The sequence below is a fragment of the Mus pahari genome, chromosome 2, assembly GCF_900095145.1.
Source record: "Mus pahari chromosome 2, PAHARI_EIJ_v1.1, whole genome shotgun sequence".
In the NCBI taxonomy this organism is placed as follows: domain Eukaryota; kingdom Metazoa; phylum Chordata; class Mammalia; order Rodentia; family Muridae; genus Mus; species Mus pahari.
Window position 1 is genome coordinate 105,596,986 of NC_034591.1, and position 23,544 is coordinate 105,620,529.

At 40.7% G+C, this 23,544-nt stretch overlaps 1 protein-coding gene across 1 annotated transcript in view; it reads right to left on the reverse strand.

The window, feature by feature from the left end:
* Positions 1–21,991, reverse strand: part of Kbtbd12 (kelch repeat and BTB domain containing 12) — a 73,518-nt gene extending 51,527 nt beyond the window's left edge. The window contains exons 1-4 of the mRNA XM_021191742.2: positions 21,928–21,991; positions 12,410–13,585; positions 8,404–8,674; positions 5,901–6,051 (exon numbers count right to left, since the gene is read on the reverse strand). Coding sequence (XP_021047401.1) covers positions 5,901–6,051; positions 8,404–8,674; positions 12,410–13,473 — 1,486 coding nt within the window. The 5' untranslated portion in view covers positions 13,474–13,585; positions 21,928–21,991. The remainder of the gene's footprint in view (positions 1–5,900; positions 6,052–8,403; positions 8,675–12,409; positions 13,586–21,927) is intronic.
* Between the last annotated feature and the right edge of the window lie 1,553 nt (positions 21,992–23,544).

Here is a 23,544-nt window from a genome sequence, read left to right on the forward strand (position 1 = left end):
ATGTGTTCTTGCATTGTAGCACTTTGCACAATAGCTAAGATATAGAGACAGCCTGTGTCTGCTAATGGATGACAGGCTAGAAATGAAAGAATATGTAAGTTTAGGAAGGAGAACTCTGTGCTGGGGAGATGGCTCAGGGGCAGAATGCGAGCTATACAAACCTGAGGACCTACAGTCAAATCCCCAGGATACACATACAAAATGGGTAAAGCGGCAGGCCTTCTGGGAAGTTTGGGGTAAGGGTAGAGCCAGGCAGACCCCCAGAAGCCTGCAGGCTAGCTAGCCCAGTGAAGGCAGCACAAACCCACAGACACAGCCTCACCACAAGGTGCAGGGTGAGGACCAACACACACGGCTGTCCTCTGACTTCCATGCACAAGGCATGCTCTCTTTCCTCTTTTCTCCACCCCACACCCATTACACACGCGCACACACACACACACACACACACACACACACACACACACACACACACACCATATGCACAGATACACACCATATGCACATATACACAGAGAAAAATGAAAAGGAGATCCTGGCATCTGTACCAACATGGGTAAGGCTGGCACATCTTATACTAAATGAAACAAGAAACAGACACATTCTCCAGGGCTTTTCATATGTTGAATCAGAAAACCCGCATGATGTTATGGCTACCAGAGATGGAGAGGTAGGGAAATAGAGAGAACTCACACCAGAGCTCCTCAGCATCTTTCTAGTCACTGCATGTATTTACTGAAAATTTTACATTATCCCCTTCATAGCTTTCTTTTCTTTGAGGTTTACAAAATATGTACTTTTTTGATCTTATCATTTGAGACTGTCTTATACTGTAGCCCATGCTGGCTTCAATGGAATTTGTAGCAATCCTCCTGTCCCAGTTTTCCAAGATTGAGGATTACAGGTGGGAGACACAGCACTCACAGAACATGCTTAACGTATCATAGTCAACTGTAAACCAGTGCTTCGCAGGCCCCCATGCATCCTCGCATACCAGATAAACCTGTCTCATTCTTCATATCTATATACACCGAAAACTGTAAAATACAACAAGTTTTACTTTCAGTCCGCAAACATGTTTTGAGAACTCCAAAGCGGGACATTGCATTTGTCCAGACATTTGCCATTCTGCTAAGCTAGGCTCATTCCATCCTCTTGTCTGGGTTTGTACTTGGCACCTTTCCCTTCTGTCTGAACCACTTCCCTTAACAGACACATTCTTATCCAGTGTCTTGGCTTCCCTTTGTCTTTGAGTACATTTATTTACACCCACTTGTGATGGAGGCTTTTGGGGGATGCTGAATTCTAGGTTGATGGTTCATCTCTGTTAGCACTTTAGCTCTGCCTGCCTGCCTCCTAGCTCCTGTGATTTCTGAGCACACATCTCTAGTCATCCAGATTGTGTTCCCCTGATACACAGTTCAAGCATTTTTGCCTGCTTGCTTTTCTCCCCCTTTGGTTTTCTATGGCTAGTTGGCAATGTGACATGGGTGTGGGCTTTATGGATTTATTCCACTTAGGGTTGTTCAGCTTCTTGAGTCTGTGAGTTTATAACTTTAAACATATTTGAAGGTCTTAAGACATTATTAAGTAATTTTGAGGGCTGGAGAGATGGCTCAGCAGTTAAGAGCACTGGCTGCTCTTTCAGAGGACCTGGGTTCAATTCCCAGCACCCACATGGCAGCTCATAACTGTTTGCAACTCCAGTTCCAAGGCTTCTGACATTCTGACACAGACATGCATACAGGAAAAACAATGGACAAAAAATAAAAATAAATTTCATATTAAATAATTTTGAGGGGGCCACACTGTTGGTATTTGGGGTCCCAGAGACATAACTCAGAGGCCCTTTATAACTGGTCTGCAACTCCCCTGGTTTTAACGCCTTTCTGTACCACCCAGACTCCTCAGCTCCCACACTACATGTTTGCATTTCTTGACTCTTGCCCGTGTCATCTGGCCTCAGCTTTTGCATCCATCCCTTGAGTTTCATTATTTGAGCAACAATATTTTCTGTTTAAAAATTTCTACTTTGTTTTTCTTTACATCTTCTACTTCTTTGCAGAGGTTTTTCTATTTTAGTATTTATTTCAAGAATGTTCGCTATCTATAAATACATATATAATATGCATATGCATATTTTAGCATTTCAGAGGAACTGTTTTAAGGCCTTTGAAAGATGATTCATGCACTTATGCCTTTTCTGTCATTATTGTTGCTTTTTCCAAGTGATTCAAGATTTTCCAGGTTTTTTTGACTACTGAATAAGAATTGTGTCCTGGGTATTCTGATCATAATGCTCCGGGGCTTATTTAAACTCTAGTGATAACAATGGTCTTTTGTCCTCTGCTATCTCCCCCTCCCTCCTTCTCACCTGTCTTCTCTCCCTTCCCCTCCTTCTTTGCCCCCTTGTCAACATTTGAGCTGGTCAGGTGCAGGACAGCAGATTCCATCTGCTTTCTGTGCGCTGTTGTTCTAGGGTCTGCTTAGAGTCCAAGCGTGTGCAGTGCTCTCTGATGGCTTCTCTCAGAGCTCTGTCTGCACAATGTGTTCTTCTGGGTTCAGCTGCAGTGAGTCCAGGTTAGGGGACACAGGAGGGAAACTGAGGCTTCAGCAGGTCCAGTGCTCCTTCCCGATCATACACCTGCCTCTCAAGTGTCTTTTGCATACATTTTGGCCACATTTTGCAGTGCTATTTAATGGGAAGACAGGGTTACTGTGCTTGCTCCATTTACCTCAGCTGGAAACTGGATATTTTTGTTGCTGACTAATAGTATATTTTGTCTATCGTCAATACAGCTAAGTTATTATCATCTAAAATTTGCCTGGAATATACTTTCCAGTTAAGCCCTTCAACACCACAGCCTAATGATGTAAACTCTTCCTACTATGATTCATCTTCTAGTATGTCCACAATTTCATAACAGTCTACATGGTGGTGCCTAGGCCTTCAACACACGAGACACAGGGGATAGTGCAGATCCTCATATCTGTCTGCAACAACAAGAGGCTCAGTGAAAGGCTGCTACGGCATCTGAACACGTGCAAGGCAGGTATCCTGAATCATCTTATTTCACAATAATGAAGTATTTATTAGACCAGAGTCAGCGAGAAGCCAAGATTTTAGTTCCCCCCACTATGAGGCTAAAGCTTTCCTCACACTAACATTCTGCTGCCTCTCTGGTAACGAGGTACCACCGACTGCTCTTTGGGAGATACTCTAGTCTATACAGGAGTGTATTAAATCCAGTAGAGAGTGATGAGAGGCCTTATAATAGTTCATAGTAATTAGCAGGGCTCTCCAAGCACAGTGTGTGTATGCAGCTACCCTAAAACAGACAGTCAAAAACCAATGGTGAGGTTTTGTTTCTGTAAGTCATTCAGACCAACAATGTTAGGGTTCTGTATAATATTTTCCCCAATTCCAATTCCAACTAAGACCACAGAAATGAAACAACTTGAGTTTCACATCACTACAAACGAGCTTAGAATTAAACACAAATGTTGGGCAGGGTGAATCTTTGGGGGTAAATTTAATAGGTGGCAAGACTTATTGGCATAATTATGGATTCAGTTCCTGGTTCTGGGTATCTAGAATCAAGAACTAAGCTACTAAGATACTCCCTACTTCTGGCTTCTCCTGGCCTTTGATCTGTTCTTTATAGCTTCATTGCACCAGTCTCCCCAAACATCCTTTAATCAACTTGCTTCCATGTGGTTTCTTGATGCTCACATGTGAAGTTTTTATGGCCTCCATAATGTGGTTTCCAGTTGATATAATTTGAACTGATATGTCTCCAAAGGCTCATGGTTTGAATACTTGGTCTCCAGCCTGTGGTGCTATTTTGAAGGTGGTAGAGCCAGGGTCTGCCTGGCTGTACTGGCTGGTTTTGTGTATCAACTTGACACAAGTTGGAGTTATCACAGAGAAAGGAGCCACCCTTGAGGCAATACCTCCATGAGATCCAGCTGTAAGACATTTTCTCAATTAGTGATCAAGGATGGAAGGGGCTGTTGTGGGTGGTGTCATCCCTGGGCTGGTAGTTTAGGGTTCTATAGGAGAGGAAGCTGAGCAAGCTAAGGGAAGCAAGCCAGTAAGTAACATCCCTCCATGGCCTTTGCATCAGCTTCTGCTTTCTGACCTACTTGAGTTCCAGTCCCTGACTTCCTTTGGTGATGAACAGCAATGTGGAAGTGTAAGCTGAATAAACCCTTTCCTCCCCAACTTGCTTCTTGGTCATGATGTTTTTGCAGGAATAGAAACCCTGACTAAGTCACTGGCTTACTAGGTTACTTGGAGTGGGACTTAGCAAGTCATATCCACCACGGGTTTCTGTCATATTTTTGCTTCCTGGTCCATGCCATGTGAACTTCTACCACAGATCACCATCACGTACCTTCTATGGTGGACTGAAATCCCTCTGAAACCACGAGCCACAGTAAACTACGAGTCACAGTAAACTTTCCCTCCTTTCTGCTGCTTCTGTCAGGTGTTTAGTCAGTGATGAGGAGAGCCAGGGAACAGCGCCTGCACTGCTGGCTCAGCTCTGGCCACATCTCTTATCCTCTCCTCTGGTCACCCTTGTCTCTCCCCAAACTGCAGCCACCACTCTCCCTATCTGCTCCTTTCTGCTCCTTGAACCCGCTCCCCTTCCTGAAGCACAGCATATGCCTTTCCTCCGTTGACATGAATGCTCTTTACATTTACCTGTGCTCATCTCAGTGGACTCTCTCCATGCCAGGAAGAGAGGGCTTCTGAGATTGCTTCTAGGTGCCCTTTCCCACAGTCATCCAAAAGAATTATCATTTCATTATACATCCAGCCTAGGAGAGGTTCCTTGTAAGGGAGAGCTCTCATTCTGGTTATAACATAAAGAGATATTTATCTAGAGGAAAAATTTAATTATAATTGTGAGTCTCTTAACTGAGATAATCATAAATTATGTTTCATAATTATTCTTAAATAAAACAATTTTAATATTTGGGTATATGAATTGCTTTGTTCCATGCTGTGAAAACAGCCCAAGATAAGAGCCTGCATATCCTGTGTTTTCTTTTTTTAAATCATCTCCATTAGAGGCCTGGTTTGCTTTACTCCAGAGCTTATCTCTTTGCTGTCATTTCTTTGCCTCCTTTCACCTCCTGATTTTCCAGTCAGCCACTCAGCACATGGAAGGACGGAGAGGACCCAGACTCGGTAGCTGTCCAGTCAGCCTCATACTGCAGTCTTCTGTACTCTGGGGAGAGGGTGGGGTGCATGGTACGGTGATAGAGGAGGGATGAGAAAGCAGGTACACACTCTGAAGACTAAGATGAGATGAAGCAGGAAGATGAAGGGAAGGGGACCTATAGGAGATTCCTGGAATTCTTACCAAGCATAGAAATTTCTAGGGAACTGTAGTCTTTCACCAGCCCCTGCTTGTTAGTACAGACTACACGTATTCAGGAGTGGAGGGGGAAATGAATCCATGGAAACATTACTTGGTAGTATGTCTTTAGATATTTGGAGGCTGGGCAAAATGAAGAAAACTGCAAAACCTGGGGCAGTCTACCCTGCCATGGCTTTCTCTTTAACAACACAACCACAGTAGGCTGCAAACCCACATCTCACCAACTGAAAATGGACAAAGCCTTCTTCTACTTCATGAGCCTGTGCTCTATAGGGCGGCTCACTGCTGCTTTTGCATTTCAAGGCCCTTGAAGATGCCATAAAAATAGTTTTGCCCTCTAAGAATTAATCTTATTTGACTTTTGCTCCAGAAAACAAGAAATACCTTTTCACAACTTCTGCATATATATTTAAACTAAGATACAAGAGGAAGGGACCCTTTCGCTTTTGCAGGAACATACTGTTGGAGTAATAAAAGTGGCTATATTCTGAGCAATCTGCTGTTTCTTACCCAGAACATAGATCTCACTGTTGACAACGGCTGCACTGAATCGGTACTTAGAGTACTGCATGGGTGCCCGCTCTCTCCATTGATCTTGGCTGGGGTCATACTGCAACAGTTTGTTGCTTAATCGATCAGGCTCTTCATCAGGAAGATCCATCTGTATGAAATATGACAGCAAATGTAGCAGCAGACCACTTAGAGGCTTTTGTGAGCATGCGGATACAATTAATCAAAGCAGAGGCAGAGGAGATGAATGGAGGTTAACGGTCTCCCTCAGACTCACAAACCTGCCGAGCCCTGAGACTTGGGGTTGTAAGTACTCTGTCAATATCAGAGGGATACATATGTGCAGGGGGGCTAACATGCTGATTTATAGCAATCAGTGATTTTCACATTGAGACAGCAAAAATGAAGCAATTGTAAAATCTTTATAAAGCAAAGCATGTTCTCTTGAACAGTGTATAAAGTAAATCCTAAACTTAGCAAACTTCACAGTTGTGAATTTTAACAGTAGTCTAGAAGAATTAATTTTAATAATCCATAATGCATTTTCTTTATATTTTAACCCTATAAAAAGTTTCTAACCTATAAAAAGTTTCAAAATACTTTTGCTGTTTTAGTAACTAGAGGATTTTAGACCCTAATTATGAGCTATATGTAAATAACCTGATTTTAATTTTTAAGATAAAAGGATTAACATAAATTACTTGGGGTTATATTTACATATTTACTAACTTTATATATTTATTTAATGATTAATTAGTAAAAACTGAATAATTTTATTCTTACAGTGCTACAGGGTTTATGGCTTTTACCCATAAACTTTTAGATAATATGATGTTATTTTTATATATATCTGGAACTTTAAAACAACTTCAAGCTAAGGATTGCTGTGTCTCTTGTTTGGGTTCAAGTTTACAGCAAAGAAGCAATTGCCACCCCCAGGAAACTTGCATGCACTTCACTTTATCAACACCTTTAAGGACAACAGGAGTGAGGACACTAGGCACTGGACACTGGGCGATAGCCTGCTTTCATGTGCTGTGTCTGAGGCCCAGCATTCAGAGACTACAAAGTAGCAAACACCTTCTTCACTGCTTTAACTTTCCTTCTGATGCAGGTATTTAGTCTCCACTCTAGTAAGGCAAAGCTTCTGAGTTGTTTTGAGGCAAATTCACTGTGAAGGTGGATAGTTTTGGAAAATGTACCTACCTACAGATAATGTCAAGTACTTGCTGTGATGAAATCTGTACTATGCTTGGTCTACAGCATGGGTAGAAACGTATAAAGCATAAATAAGTACAAGTTCTCCAAGCTTATGAAGGGAATGCAAAAGCATGAGTTTTATAATGAGGCAAATTTTATAAAATAAAAGAAACTACAGGCAAAAACAAATGTATATTACAGAGACATCCAAAGAGCAAGCGAGAGTTATCTGAACCGGGATAAATAGGAAGGCAAGAGGACACAAGGACACTGTGACCACACTGCTGACCTGTGCTTTGACTTGCCGTCACTTCACCAGCTTCCCTGTCAACAGTATTCTCTTGATATTGCTTATGCCCAGCAAGAACAGTTAACGTTTAGTCACAACACACTTTCTTGGAAGTGATTGTGCCACTATGAAATAAACATTCTGTTTTCCCTTTTATGGCAAGTGTGTGTGTGTGTGTGTGTGTGTGTGTGTGTGTGTGTGTGTACTTATTCATGGTCAATGTGGATGTCCATGTACATGTGCAGATGCAAACAGATGTTAAACCCAAGTGTTCCTCAGAAGGGTCTGTCTTATGTTTTGAAGGCAAGGTGGAGTTCCAAACCTGGAGCTTGCCAATTTGACAGAACTGGCTAGCCAGCATGTGCCAGGGATGCTCCTGTCTCTGGCTCCTCAGTGCTGGGATTACAGGCTTTTACATTGGTGTTAGGAATCAAACTCAGGTCCTCATGCTTTCACAACAGCAGCTTCCCAACTGAAACATTTCCCCAGCCCCAGCAGCAAGAATCATCAATGTCGAAATGGGATAGACTGGCCACTGGTCACACAGTGGTCAGAGGGAAGGACCTGTGGCCACTGGTCACACAGTGGTCAGAGGGAAGGACCTGTGGCCACTGGTCACACAGTGGTCAGACAGAAGGACTGGCAGCCACTGGTCACACAGTGGTCAGAGGGAAGGACTGGAATGAGGATCCAGCTGATCCATTTCCTTAGATGTTCCCTGTAACTGCTCCTTGACATGGGGATCTTTACCCATTAGCCAGTAGGAGAAGAATTCTGAAGTCCATAGAATAGCATGAATACTAAATGTACCTATTCTATGGATAACACATTTTTTTTTTTTTAAAAAATCAATTTTCTAAAACTGCTTTGACACACTCAAGATTTAAGTTTATAGTGTATGGGGTTAAAGAAGCACTTTGTCAAAATGTCAGCCATAATCTTTACTACTCAACAACTGCTACATTTTTCAGCAAAGCAAGCCACACCAGGCAGATATGCAAGGAATTTCTTAACCTGAGGGGTCCAGCCTCCGATGACATACAGTTTATTGTTCACTGTTACCACAGCATGACAAGCCAGCTGCAGTGGAAGGGGAGATACTCGCTTCCAGTTGCCTTGATCTACAGAGTACTTATCAACACAGTTTGTTATGAGGTACTGGTTTTTAATTTTCATCTGTCCTCCAATGACATAGAGGTCATTATGGATGCTGCCCAGAGCATAGAGCTCTCGAAATTCAGCTGTGCATAACTTTTCCCAAAACTGGTTTCCTCTATCATGATACCTGCAAGTTGAGAGAGAGAGAGAGAGAGAGAGAGAGAGAGAGAGAGAGAGAGAGAGAGAGAGAGAGAGAGTGTTACCATGGCAACAACTTACCCAAGAAACACATTTAACTTTTTTCCAACAGAAAACAATGTGACCCAGCTCTTCTAACTGGATAAGAAAAGATGGTAATATATATTTGCTATCTCTTTTTTCTGCTAAGGATCAATGAGCAAAACATAATGTGCTGAAACATATTCTTCATCTCCTTGGAAAACAGACATGTAGAAAAAGTATACCTTACTCAGACTAGTCTTTAACATTTCCTAATTCTGGGAAAGAAAATCAGGAATAGAAAAATCTTTCAGAAAATCAGTTTTTAACTTCAACATAAACGAATAAAGAGATAAAAATACAAAATATCCTGAATATTTGGATAAGGAATAGCACTTTAGTACAATATTTAAGGAATCCTGGTTTTAAGGCAGAGAATTTAAAGTATCTCAATATAGAATTTCTAACTGTAAATTCTACATAGGTAGATTAAACAACACAAACAAACAAACCAACAACAACAAACGGGGCCTCCCTGTGTAGCCCTGGCTATTGACCAGACTGGCCTTGGCTGTAGACCAGGCTGGCCTTGGCCTCTCATACATTGGGGTTAGAGGTGTGCATCACCTTGCCTGGTTGCTATTTAAGTTGTATTTTTGATTTAAAAATGGGTCAAGAGCATTGTGTAAAAACCCACCTACAGATGTCTATTGGGCATCTAATGTCTATTTTCATCTACTAGATATGGTTATTTTGGTAATTTTCTTCATCTTCTATCTGTTTAGAAGGAGTCTCAGATGTGGATCCTTCGATAGGTGTCTTGTCAGTGCCTTCTGGAACCCAACACAGTAACTGATTATTAGGTATATTATAAAGCCCCTGAGTGTACTAGTTTATGGTTATCTTTTGACTTTCTTCATGATACTTTTTTCTTTTTAATAAAGTTTCAGTATGTAGCCCAAGCTGCCCTAGGACTTTCCTTTTAGGACCTCTCAGATGGTTGGTTATAGATATGTGCCATCATGCTTGGTTTATAAGTGTATTTTTCCAATTGTAATTTGAGACATTTGGTAGGAGAAAGACAGAAACACTTATAGGGATAGTGGGATAAAATATCCAAAATTAAATGTCTCAGAAAAATATAGAAAAGTTTATGTGGACCATAAAAACAAGATCCAGAAACATGGAAAATAAAAACAAAACAGGTGTTCTGCTTGGAAACAAGACCAAGCCTGCAGCACTTATGTGTGCTTTGTACAAAGTACAGTTTTTAAGGAACATTCGACAGTTAGTCATCTAATCAGAGTTTCTCCCACTTGTTCTGGGCCAACTCTCACATTCTCCAGAGAACATTCTGCTTCGGGCTTGACAGGGAAGTTGAAAGGCATGTTCCTTTCATAGAGCCATGTGCGCCTTGTCACTGCTGAAGGAAGATTCATCAAACCTTCCAGCGGCTGTCTTCTATGCAATTCTAGAAAGGAAGCCAGAGTTCCTGGAATTGCAAAGAGTATTTTCACTAATTTTTAATTGTATAGATTTTTAAAGATGAGGATGAACATATGTCTATATGCTGGTGTCTCTTAAGAAGAACTAAGTGAGTGAATATATAAATAGAACCAAAGATGGGTTTGGGCTTTCTGAGGCATAGTTTAAGAAAACATGACAGTATGAAATTGGTACATGCTCACTTATTTCATATGCCAAAGTGGGAAGATGAAGAAAGAGGATGGAAAGGAATGGACTGCAAGGCTGTTTGTCCATTTTCTACTTTAAGTCAAGAAGAAATACACTTGCATGGACATCTACGAACCATGCAACCTAGGCACTGTGAAGAACATCTGGACAAAGATCAAAGTGATAAGGAATAATATTAAAATAATAAAGTATTATTATTATAAAATAATATTGCAAGGGTCCACCATAAGGCAATTAATTTCCTTCATTTATCACAAAATTGTCACCAAAGTGACTTGCAGTGAAGCTAGGAGATTAAAAGTCTTGTGAGACAAGGATCTTAGGGAGACAGGACTCTCTCAGGGCTTTCTAGAGTCCAATGTAGTAGACAACTATGAGGAAGTATGCCTCACTTAAGCACAAAGCAATGCTTCGGATAATCTAACTATATTTGCCTTTCTGACAATTTCACATCCACGTTAAAGGTGGAAGAAACTAGTAACTTCAGCCTTAATTCTGACCAATGTGAAGGAGCTATTGGTGACAGGACCCTGGCTGAATCTAAAATAGTTTAAAAAGGGAATGAGGGAGTGTGCAGTTAGACGTTGCTGCAAGAAAGGGAAGAGGCTTTAGAATGAAGATGAAAGATGTTTATAAGGCTCAGAACAGAATAAAACTTGTGACAGCATTGATACTTATTAACAACAATCTCTGGTGAGAGATGAGTAGCCTGTATAAGGAGGAAAAGAGATATCTGAAGAGCCCAAGGCTCATTCTTAAGGTCCCAAGACAGAAAGGGCACCAGCACAAATCCTGTGCCACACCAGGAAACAGAACTGCAAGAATCCTGTCAGGAAAATCAGAGTTACTCCTCCTGAAAGGTCTTCATATCCACTTTGCAGTCTACTGGTAATTCTGAGGAAGGATGCTCCTTTAGCCTGTGACATGCTTGATCACCATGGGTGTGGGTTCAGGTCATTTACCCAGGACTCTGCACCCCATCCCAGCTACAGGAGATGACACATATTCCTTAAGCCATGGCTGTGCAAAAGAGACAGATAAGGCTCAGAACAGATGTGTAGTGCTAATAAATGATGAAGCAATGGTAGATTTCTAAGTTCCTTCTTTGCCCCATTTTTTCCTGTCACAAAGAATTGCGTTCTGACTGAAAATTCTGAATAAACCCAGACAAAAGGGATCTGATAAGGGAAGGATCCTGCAGGAGGTATTCTATATGTATATTTTATACTCATGTAGATAGCGTTAAACTCACAAATATTTATGATTAGGTCATAAAGTAAATGTGTTTTCACAGTTACAATACAGACAATAAACTATGTCTAAGCAGGTGTTCTTGTTCCTTTTACTATAATTGAGGCGTTCTTCAAAAGTTCTGTAATGCTGAAGGTTTAGGGAAGATTCACAAATTGAGGACACAGAATGAAAACTTCCTGGTTAAGAAAAAGATTCTAGTCAGGTGTGGGGTCACGTGCTTATAATCTTATCACTCATGAGTTTATATAAACAAACAATTCAATTATATCTTGACAATTAAGGGATAAAGTAGGCTGTGGGTGGGACTCAGTGATAGAGCACTTCAGTATGACCAAGACCATGGGCCTGATCCCTAGCACAGCCTAAATGCAGCCAAACAAAAACAATAACAACACAAAACAATGAAGAGAAAATGATTTTAAAATATGAATGACTATTATAAATATTATATGCTATATTGATATTGTGCATATATAATATGATGTCCTATATATTACTTTTATGACTTCAATTAAATTTTTACTATATATTATTTAAGATGTGATCCCTCACAGTACTTCTTTAACTGCTAATGTCAAAACAACATTTAAAAAAAATAGACTGCTGAGAAGGCAGAGGCAGGTGGATTTCTGTGAGTTCAGACCATCCTAGTCAACACAGAGAGTTTTTGGACAGCCATGGATGCATAATGAGACCCTATCTCAACAAAACAAAACAAAACAAAAAAATACCAAACCTGTTATAAGATACAAACCTATAGATTTCAATATTCTTGCTCTTTTGCCTAGAGAGCCTAGTGGCAGTTGCTTCTCCAGCCACAATTACAGTATTGTTTTCCATGACTACCCCAGTGCACACAGTTCCCAAACCCTCCCCATACTTGGGTGATGAGATAAAATAGGTCTTGTGTGACACGGGGTCATAACAAAAACTGGCATCCCCATAGCTCCTGTGCCGTGATCTGATTCCAGAAGAATTGTTCCCAATGCAAAGCAGAAGGCTGGTGGTCTCCATGCCATAGCGAAGGTTAGAGGGGTGCTGCTGAGGTGTCTTGATGGCTTTGAACGCATTCTGGATTATGTCAATGCAACTGCCATCACAAAGGAGCATCGTGTTCCTTCTGAGGGCCTGTCTTAGAAAGGAAGCATTTATGAGTTCCAATCTGACTTGCTTCAAAAGCTCAACGAGATGCTCTGTGCGCAAAGCTTGGTTATGATTTACCCATCTCAGAACCAAGTCCAGAATGCTCTCTTCTCTGGATATATTCAGATCATCAGACTTAATAAGTGCCAGAAGCTGGTGAGCTTCGATGTCTAGTATTTCTCCATGAAGGCTTACCTCAGCGAAGTGCTGGTATAAATACTTCTTCGACTGATCAGATAAATCTTCTGCTCCAATTTGTTTAGCAAAGTAATAAATTCCTATGCAGTTGGAGGCATCCATGTGGTCCATCATATAGTTTTGGCACACATTAAAGACTTCTTCCATCTGCATAAAATAGGCAGCCATTGCTACGGTCTGTACGTTGGCGTTATTGATCTCCAGGACAGCACTGTACATGTACTTTAGTATCACTGACACACTTTCTGCTGTGATATCATAGAGTATGACCTCCCTCTGAGTGCACTCGAGTAGCCCACAGGTGAACATAGCCTTGAAATAAGGACTAAAGGCAGCAAGCACCAGTCTGTGGCAAGGAAATTTCTCCTCTTCTGCTATGAGCACTACATCAATCATTTCTTCTAACTCTTTCATATTCTTAATTTTATCTAGTAAGTTCAAGCTATGCTGGTGTTTTCCCTTACTCTTACACTCCATGATGCACTCCTTGAAATTGGTAAGTAAGGTTTCTTTGAGTGTAGCTTGATTCCCGAGGAGCTATTTGCATTTCTGATTACTCACAAATCAGTGGAGATGCCACGAAGCATTCCTGTGGGTAAGAAAAGAAGCAGGTTTTGTCTAAGAAAAAAAAAATCCCCATACTTAACATAAAGCATTAGTGCTAAGAAGTTTTTACAAATAAATATTATACATTCAGAACAGAGCAATTTAGGACAACTACTTTGTATCAAAAAAGACTTTGATATGTAAATCATCAATTATTAACTGCTGCTGCAATAGTTTCTAGTCATCAGTGGTTCCCACCACCCTGCCCCCTAGGACTGGAGAGTCTCAGAGTGAAGGAAGAAAGAAGTAAAAAGATAAACACATTTTGCAATTCCATTTCTAGTTCTCAGAAGGGCCACCCTGTAGGTTGAGGATTCAGGGGTATCAGTTAATATCATCTCTAAAGAGATGCAGTGTTGCATGCAGTTTATACTCAACCCCTCTACAACACATAACTATATGTGTAATGACTAATCCAGACGACTATGCTTAGGGTTACATAGACCCTGGAAGTGAGATGACTGAAACAAAGTCCATGCTGATTAAACTTTGACACGGGAAAGATCATTCAGACTGGTAGGTAATGAAAATTTCATTTCTTCTGAGCTTTAAAGCACAAGCCAATAGCTGCTGATCTGAGAATTCATAATATTTAAAACTTAAACCTAAATGTGTGCTTCTTCCTTGCCCAGTTTTTCTTTGTTCCCCATTTCACAGTGGCACAGACTGAATTGCTTCTTGCCTTTAAAAGCCTGAGTCTAATTAAAAGTCTCTAAGCTGGTGGTGTCACCTTCGCCTTCCCCAGGCGATGCGAACACGAGGTTTCAAGGAAGTTAATTAGCTGCTTTGATTTAAAGAAAGACATTCCCAGAGCCAGGAGCTCCTGTGAGGAGAGGGTCCTCCTGTCTACATCCTTTTCTAGTTCTCACTTGGCTACAGAGCCACAGGCAGTGAGATGGTGTCTGTGGCAGAGTGAGTGCATAAGAAAGAAAGGTGGCAGTTATAAGGACAGGATGCATTTTTTAGTGAGAAATGCTAGTGAGTCCCCAAATTTCTATAGCCCTATAAAGAATTAGACATTTCATGACATATCTTTTTTAAATTTCTTTTTGGGGGTTGAAGTAAATTTCATTTCAAGAGGTAAGTGATATACATATGGCAGGGATGTCTAATTGTACAGTGACAGATAAAGACCCCGTAAGCACTTGGTCTGAGCCATACCAACCATCAGAGCTAAGGAGCGAAGTAGCCACAAAGCCCTACCAGCTGAACGCTGTGGTACTGCCTCTTCAGCTGTGCTTCCATAACACTTAAAACTTTCTTGGAGATGGCTTTCCAGTTAAAAGCAAACCTCTGATTTTTTATTTATTTTATTTATCTGTGAGTATTCAATTATGGGCAATTATGAGATTGCTGTGAGTCTAAACTCTCTTATGCCCACTATGACTAGCCAAAATCACATTATAAAGGTGTCTTGACATATTATCATATCAGCTATTACTTGAACTGAAAAAAAAAAACCAATGGGTTTTGGGTTTTGTTTGTTTGTTTGTTTTGGTTCAGATCTGAGAATTGTGCCCAGGGTATCACACGTGCTAGGTAACCATGGATTGATGCCCTTAGCCCAGACATAAGAATCCTTTTAAGGAAGTAATGTTTTTGGAAAGGTCCAGTATTTTACTTGTACTGATATGTACAAATCCCTTGAAGGATGCCAGCATTCATGATGTCAGAAGGCCAAGTCACCTTCCAGAAGGGATGCCCTGGATCTAATACAGCACAGGCAGGCTGTCCAGTTCTGAGATGTGGATCTTGATAATGTTAGAGCTCAGATGCTTGAGACCCCAAAGCTTATGGTTATAATCCTAGGATTTCACATATACAAGAATGGAGCCAAATTCTACCTGATGGACTTTTGGGTACTACATTTGGCTATTGTAATTAAACAAACAAACAAACACACATCACAACTTTCAAGAAGTTCAAGTTAAATAACTAATGGATCTACATTTGCTCATAAACATGCTATAAGTGGTATTTAAAATGTTTTAATTTATTGTTTTTATTTTATGTATATAGCTATTTTGTCTGCATGTATAATTGTGCAATGTATCTGTGGCATCTACAGAGATCAGGCAAACGTTGTCTAATCCCCTGGAACTGGAGTTGCATATAGTTGTAAGCCACGTGTAGGTGTTAGAAATAAAACCTGGATCCTTTGGAAGAATAGCCAGGCCTCTTAGCTGCTGAGTCATCTCTCCAGGTGCTATCTCACAGGTTTTACGTGGATGATGCTGCGCTTCCTTTAGTATCTAACTTATCTTAACCTTGGTGTGCCTAGGGAAAGCCGACCCGACATCCCTTATTAGTGCTACTGGTTCAAGGGCAGGTACAACACCCAAGGGTGTCTATAGCAATGACATTCAGGTCTTGGCTTCATGGCTGGGATGTCCATATGTTAGACACTGTTGCAGCCATGCCCCTGAGACAGCAGCAGGACAAAAAAAAATTCAGAGAAGGAGGCAGTGTCCAGAACAATAGGTTTAAAAATGGGTTTACAGTTTTGAGACAGTTAAAGTTAATTTGAATTGGGAATGCTATCATTTGTAATCTAGGATCCTTACTTGTATAAATGACATTTGAAGAAATGTCGAGAAAAGTTGCTCAAGGTAGCTGTAATTATGTACATCATTGGGTTGAAGTTTTATATTTTCAGATACCATACTGTCAAGCAGCATCATCAGAATCTTGGATCCTTACTCCCCCTTCATAGAAAGTGCTAGTCACAAGCTTGGCATAGTAACACAAACCTTTAATCCAAGCACTTCAGAGGCAGAGGCAGGAGGATTTCTAAAAGCTCAGTACAGCCTGATCTATGTTGAGTTTCAGAGCAGCCAGGACTACATGGTGAGATCTTGTCTATTGGCTTCTCATAAAAATGGCCAAGTCATTATCATGGGACCAGACTGAATTGTGGACCCAGTTCTATCTGACCCCAAAGTCTGTATCCTTCTTCCTTCTAGTGCAAGGGCTGGAAAAGTAGGGTTGGATGGTAGATATGCCAAGCAGGCCATCTGGGCTCTGTCACAACCATTCAACTTTGCTCTTATGCCACAAAAGCAGCCACAGGGAAAGAAAACATAAACAAATGAACAGGACTAGGCTCCAGTAAGATGAATTTTTGGATGCTGAAATTTGAATTTCACAAATTAACGTGCCCTATTTTCATGTGTCATGAAATATTATTCTTCTTTTGACTTTTAAAAGCTATTTAAAAACCCGTTCATAGCTCATAGACTGTGCAAAAACAGTGGCATGTTGCCGAATGCTCGAAAGCTATAAATAAACCCACTCTCTAGACTGTGAGTAGGACACTCTCCTGTCTGGGTGATTAATCTCCATTTCTTTTCCTAACTTCAGCTGAAGATTTCTGAGAAAGGGTTGGCTCTGTTTTGAAAAAAATCAACTGCTTGTTCATATCTATATGCCTACATCATTTATATCTATATTTAGTCTCTCCAACAAATGGTGTATTCGGATGTAGTTCTTCTTTCTCCAACATTGGCTTGCAAATAACAACAAAAGCAAAAACTCAATTTCCTTTGAAACAGAAACAACAGTTTAAACCCTTTGATGAATCATTTTCTAGGAATGTTTTAAATGGACATACAAGTACCTATTCCTTCTAATTGCTGTTTATAAATTCTTGAAAGGTACTCTAATTGCTATGGCTTTACAGGTCAAAATAATTTGGTGGTTGAAATTATGGGGGTGGGGAAGCCTGGGTGTTAAATCAGCTACCACACTCCAAAAAATACTCTTTTTCTTTACATTTAAAGAGCACAGAAGGTATTGGTGTGGCCAGTGGAGGATAGGCTAGCTGTTTACTTACTGTCACCTTAAAATGATTTAACTTTTCCTACTCTTGATTTCTTTAATCTTTAGATCTCAAATTGACAATAGGTTGATTCTACTATTACAGTGACTCAGCAAACTCAGTACACAGTACAGAATACTCATTACACTCTCCACGGTTAAGGCCTTGGGCTCATTCCAGAGGCCAAAATCTGACTCCTTGTCTACTGTAATGAAGTAATATGAACATGTTCTATAGACTCGTTAAGTTCTAGTTTCTTAGGATTTCTTCTGAGAATTATATAAGAATAAGAACAGGTGGAAGAACTGAATAAGGTTGTTTATATATGTACAATATGTAATTAGCTTTACAAAATCTACTTGGTAAAGTGAAGGTGAGACATACCTTCACAAACACTTTTCAAATGAAAATAATTTTGGTGTATATACAATTCACTTGTGGATACAGACACAGCTCATAAATGGAGAGAGCTGACAGCATCTTTTTCTCATAATGAGGGCACAGAGTGCATTCTCCTTTCATCAGCAAAACAAAATTGTATAAATGTTCTCAATGATATCAATGGGGAGTTATTCTCTGTTCCAATTTATGGCAGACTGAACTGATGCACTCATAATAATAGTACCCATAATAATGGAGAAAGATGAGTAGCAAAGATAAATATAAGTCACAAGAATAAAGCTTAATTACCCTGCAAATCCAACGTGCAGATACACACCCAGGTCCATTATATTTAGTTTAGAGATGTGTACTGCTATAAATTTAATGTAGGGCAAAAATGTCAATTTTTTTTCAAATCTTAAATGTTTTGCTTTCACAATGTTTGAATTTATCATCTTTCCACTATCTTTAAAGTTGCTGCTTTTTCTAAATAATGATTGATTCATGACCAACCTTTCTAAGAAAATTCTCAATCTTTAGCAGAATTTAAAATAATTAAAATCCATGGCAGTGCTGTTTGAAATAGTAAAAAACAACTTAATATCCATTAACAGACTATAACATATTCACTCAAAAGAATATTGTATAATGAAAAAATGAATAAATGTGATCTACATGTATCAAAAAAGTTACAAAATAACTAGAATACATGCTGTATACATAATGTGTTTAAAATATACAATAGAGTATACTGTTCTAATAAAGTATAGATCATATATTATGATGACATAAATATATGATAAATTTGGTAGAGTGTATTACAAGAGTTTTAAATATAATTCTTGTAATTTTTCTGTAAAATTGGAAACACCAAAATAAAAAGGTTAAAAATTATGTATTATTAAGAACCCATACAACTGTAATGGAACATAAAGAAATGAAGGGTACTTATAAGCACTGAATTCAGGCGAGTTGCTGCTTTCATGATATGCAGAAGAAAGGGAAACAGAAGAATGACAAGGAGTTTCAACTGTATAAATGTTTAATTTCCCTAGCTGTATGGTGAGGACTCAATCCACACTTCATTATTCTTTATGCCCTTTGTATAAACCCCATAAAATGTATTTAGAATAAAAGATTGTATTAATATCAATTACTTATGGTTTTCAAGAACCTTAGCTGTGTTGCAAATGATATCTGTAAATTACCTGATATCGTATGCAGAAAAATAATAGATAAATTATGAATTTTCACATATTGTAAATTTACATATCAAAGTATAGGCAGCTCTACTTATGAGTGACTGGAAAATACAGAAACCTCCTCTCTGGTCTGAATGACAGCAGCTTTGAAATCATGTGGCTATACCCCTCTTTGTTCATTTCTTCAGCACTTACCTGTGTGATGGCAAAAGTTACTAGATTTGGAATTGTTATATGTTTATTTCTCCCATAAAAATATTTGGTACAGGACTGGAGACATGGCTCAGCTGTTAAGAGCACTGACTGCTCTTCCAGAGGTCCTGAGTTCAAATCCCAGTAACGATATGATGGCTCACAACCATCTGTAATGAGATCTGATGCCCTCTTCTGGTGTGTCTGAAGATAGCTATAGTATACTTAAATATAAGTATAATAAATAAATAAATAAATAAATAAATAAATAAATAAATAAATCTTTAAAAAAAAATTGGTACAATTATGGTAAAAAGATCACCATCAAAGCTTTGTATTTTTATTTATTAAAAAAAACCCTGAAAAGCTGGGCATGGTGACACAGGTACTTTGATCTTAGTACTCTCTCTTGAGTTTGAGGCCAGCCTAGTCTACAAAGTGAGCTCCAGGACTGCCAGGACAGTTGTACAGAGAAAGCCTGCCTCAAAAAGAAAGAAAGAAACAAACCCAAACCCAACAACCAACCAACAAACCAACCAACCAATCAAACAAAAACAGCTAAAGAGCAGAAAAGTAACAAGGACAGGGCTCTGTTTTCCCCCAAAATCTAGTTTTCCCCAACTTGCCTTCAACAGGCTTTTGTTAAAAACCAAGAAATATTAACAATTATGACATCAGAAAATAATGTCCCAGTTCTAATGTTCCCAGTTCCAAAGCAAAATCTTTTATTAAGAAAGCCTTTTAAAAGTTTGTGACTACCATGTAAAAAATGATGACCCCACATTTAAAAAAGTTGTCAAGGGTCACTTCAGCACTGCTCATTCCAGCCTCTCAGACTCCTCAGAACCGGCTCCTCCCACCACTGCTTGTCTCACTTCCTGACTTTCCTCATGTTTTTTAGAGTGTCAAAGTGCTAACAATTCTAATGCAGACCCGTAATTCCCTGTGTCAGGAATATCCTCCTTCCCCGCCCAGCTCTTCAGAACTCAGCGCAGATAATATTTCCCGAAGTAAAGGACTTCATGTTTTATTCACTTCTCTATTCCGTGTCTGGGTTGATACCTGGCATGGAAGAGTTGCTTGGTCTCCAGTCCAGGCCCGATCCTGCTTAGCTTCAGAGATCAGACAAGAGCAGGCACGTTGGGGGAGGGCAGAGTCTATCCCCAAGCTATCCTAAAAGCTGTTGCTGTACCTCAGATACGTTCTTCTAGCTGTGTTGCCTTGTCTGGTCTCAGTGGGAGAGGATGTGCCTAGCCTCACAGACTTGATGTGCCAGGGTGTGGGGGATACCCAGGAGGGTCCCCACCTGCTCAGAGGATAAAAGGACGGTGGGTGTGTGTGTGTGTGTGTGTGTGTGTGTGTGTGTGTGTGTGAAGATTGTGGGAGGGGTTACAGGGAGGGGAATGTAAAGTAAGTTTAAAAAAAAAAAGAGTTGCTTGGTATGGTTTGTTTGATCAAACTAATGCTTCGTTTAGTACTACTTCATACCTAATAACCTTACCCCCCTATATCTGAATAAATATTTCTGAGGCAGGGTCTTTCTAGGTAGCCCTAGCTGGCCTGTAATTCACAGCAATCTTGCCTGCCTCTGTCTCCTGTGTGCTAGGATTAAAGGCATGTGCCACTATGTCTGCCCTTCTCCCTTTATGTCTTTGCATGTACATGTTAGCTTTGGAGATCCTGATTTTGCTTAAACCACGCTTTAATGCTTTATTATCCTCTTGTCCAACTATAAATCTTTCTAGGAGACTTTATTCCCTCGCCTATAATTTGTGGCATTATGACATCGCTTTTGACCTCCACCCTCAAAGTTAATTCCCAGTCATTACTTGCTCTCTGAGATAGAGGCCTCATTCCTGGGGACCGGCCAGCTGAAGCAAACTTGAAACATTCCCATATTTATAGAAAAAAATATGGCAACAATGGCTTATTTCCATGTGACCTGAAAAGCCCGCTGTAGCTTCTCATTTGGCACATCTGCCCACCCGTGCTAAGCCCTAAGTGTCAGCCATTATTTATGGTGCCTTCCCTATTTCTCTAGAGGATGGTTTTACAGCCATTTAAGTTTGTGACCCCTGGTTGATAACATAACACTCTTACTGTATGTTGTTTCTGCTGTCACCAGCTTTCCCCAGTCCTACTTTTGCCAACGCGGTAGGAAATGGCTGAACATGCATACCACCCTAATTACACTCAACTTTCCCTGCTGATGTCGTTTCTCTGATTTGTTTAATACGAACAAGTCACCCTCAGACATACATAAGGCTTGCAATAATGAGTCACAGAGATGATGAAGACAAATAAGCTTTCTCTTCTCTTTCCTTTGGTGTGCTCGCAATGTTTTGCATTCACCCAGTTGCTTATACTTTTTTCCCCGAGTGCTTTAATATGCATTATAGCTCATTAGTTCCTCTTAAGAATCATGTGGGGAAAATGCAAGGCAATTATATTCCTGGCTTTAAAGTTAAGAGAGTCGCCCAGGGATACATTCAGCGCTGATTGAATTTAAACGAACCGAACCCTGCATTATTATGGGCTCCAGGAAGGCAGGAGAGCCCTTACCTCGATGGCATTTATAGTCTAGCGGGGTCGCAAAATAATCAGCCGGGTCATTTAGGGAAGGGAATTACCCTGGAGGTCTAGCAAATGGATTATGCCGCAGGGAGACCGGAGCGGCCGCTGACCCCACACCGGCCGGCCGAGGGGACGTCCCCTCTCTAGGCCCCTACTTACTCGCTGCAGCCCGGCCCCGCTCGCTCCGCCGCCATGGCGCCGTGACTAGGCACACGCGGGGTCGCGAGGGCGCGGCGGGGCAGGCCTGACTGACCACACGACCCGAAATGGACCGGGGCGGACGTGCGCTATAAATAGACGGAGCGAGGGGGGTGCAGGGGACAGGCGGCGTCCCAGCGAGGACGAGGAGGGCGCCGGCGGCCACCCAGAGGTAACAGGTGCTCGGTCTCCGCGCGGGAAGCGGCCGGGACAGGCGCCGCAGTGTGCGCCTGCGCGGGGTCTTCCTGCGCCAGGTACACACAGACCCCAGCGGTCCCTCACCCGGCAAGTGCTCTGCGCCTGCGCGGGGTCTTCCCGCGCCAGACCGCACGCTGGGAGCAACGGTGTTGTGTCAGTCCAGGAGCCCAAAAAGACACCTTCGAAAAGAGAATTTGGGAATCGGATCTTTTAAGGGGACACGTCTTTCATTTAATCCTTAAACGTTGCAAAGCTCACCCGAGGCTTCTGTGTGATCTTATTGAGTAGGGTTGCTGAATTAAACACAGGAACCCAGTTAAATATAAAATTCAGACATACAAATGGTATTTCTTTTCTTTTTCCCGTATAATAGGTTCCAGAGATCACATGACCAGTCCACATTTAGTCCACAAGTTTTGGTTTCAATATAGAATATAGGCGTTCTATATTTTTATTTATTACAGCTGGCAACTGTATTTCAGCCCTCAGCTCCTGATGTTGGAGGGGGAATTTCCTGTAAGTGGAAAGTGTCCCCTAATCCTGAGGAAAGATTAATTCTGTTCTCAGGGTGCTTTCAGTGATGGGGAGCTAGCTCCCCTCAGAATGTCATAGAGCATCATCTACTTTGTGATTAAAGACTCAGTATTAAGTCAGCTAGCTTAAAACTAACCAGAATGGCTTTCGTGTAGTAACACACATTTGTGTGAGGGTCACAAGCTCTTGGGGGGAGGGGGTCAAATGACCCTTTCACAGGGGTCACCTAAGACCCTTGGAAATATCACCACAACATGAGGGTCTATATTAAATGATCACAGCATTAGGAAGGTTGAGAATCCCGATGGGTTAAAATGAAGCTGTCCTCAGTGGAGGCCTATTTCTAGGAGAGAATCTGTCACCTGGTTGCTTCAGTTTCTAGAAGCTGTTCTGATTCTCCTAAAGTCAAGATCAAGCTGGAAGTGGTTGGACATACTTGTAATTCCAGCACCCAAGAAGTACAGGCAGGGGAATCAGGAGTTTAAGGGGCTGTCGGCTTCACTGTGAGTTCAAGGCTAGCTTGGGGCATATGAGACACTTTATAATGATACCCCGTTACTCCCTCCCCCAAAGCTTTGGGGTCATAGAAATGAGTCTTTCTCAGGTTGGATCACTCTGGTGCACACTCATATTTTTCCTTTAAAAAAAACTTTGTGGTAAAATATGTTTAACATAGAATTTACCACCTAATCATTTTGAGTGTTCAATCTAGCATCACTAAATATATTGATATACTTATATATCAATATATAAACTATAACTACTATATTTTGGATGTTGATTTTCCCCCAGAAGTTTGCATGTTGAACCCATGAGCCCCAGAATGATGCTATTGGGAGCTGTGTG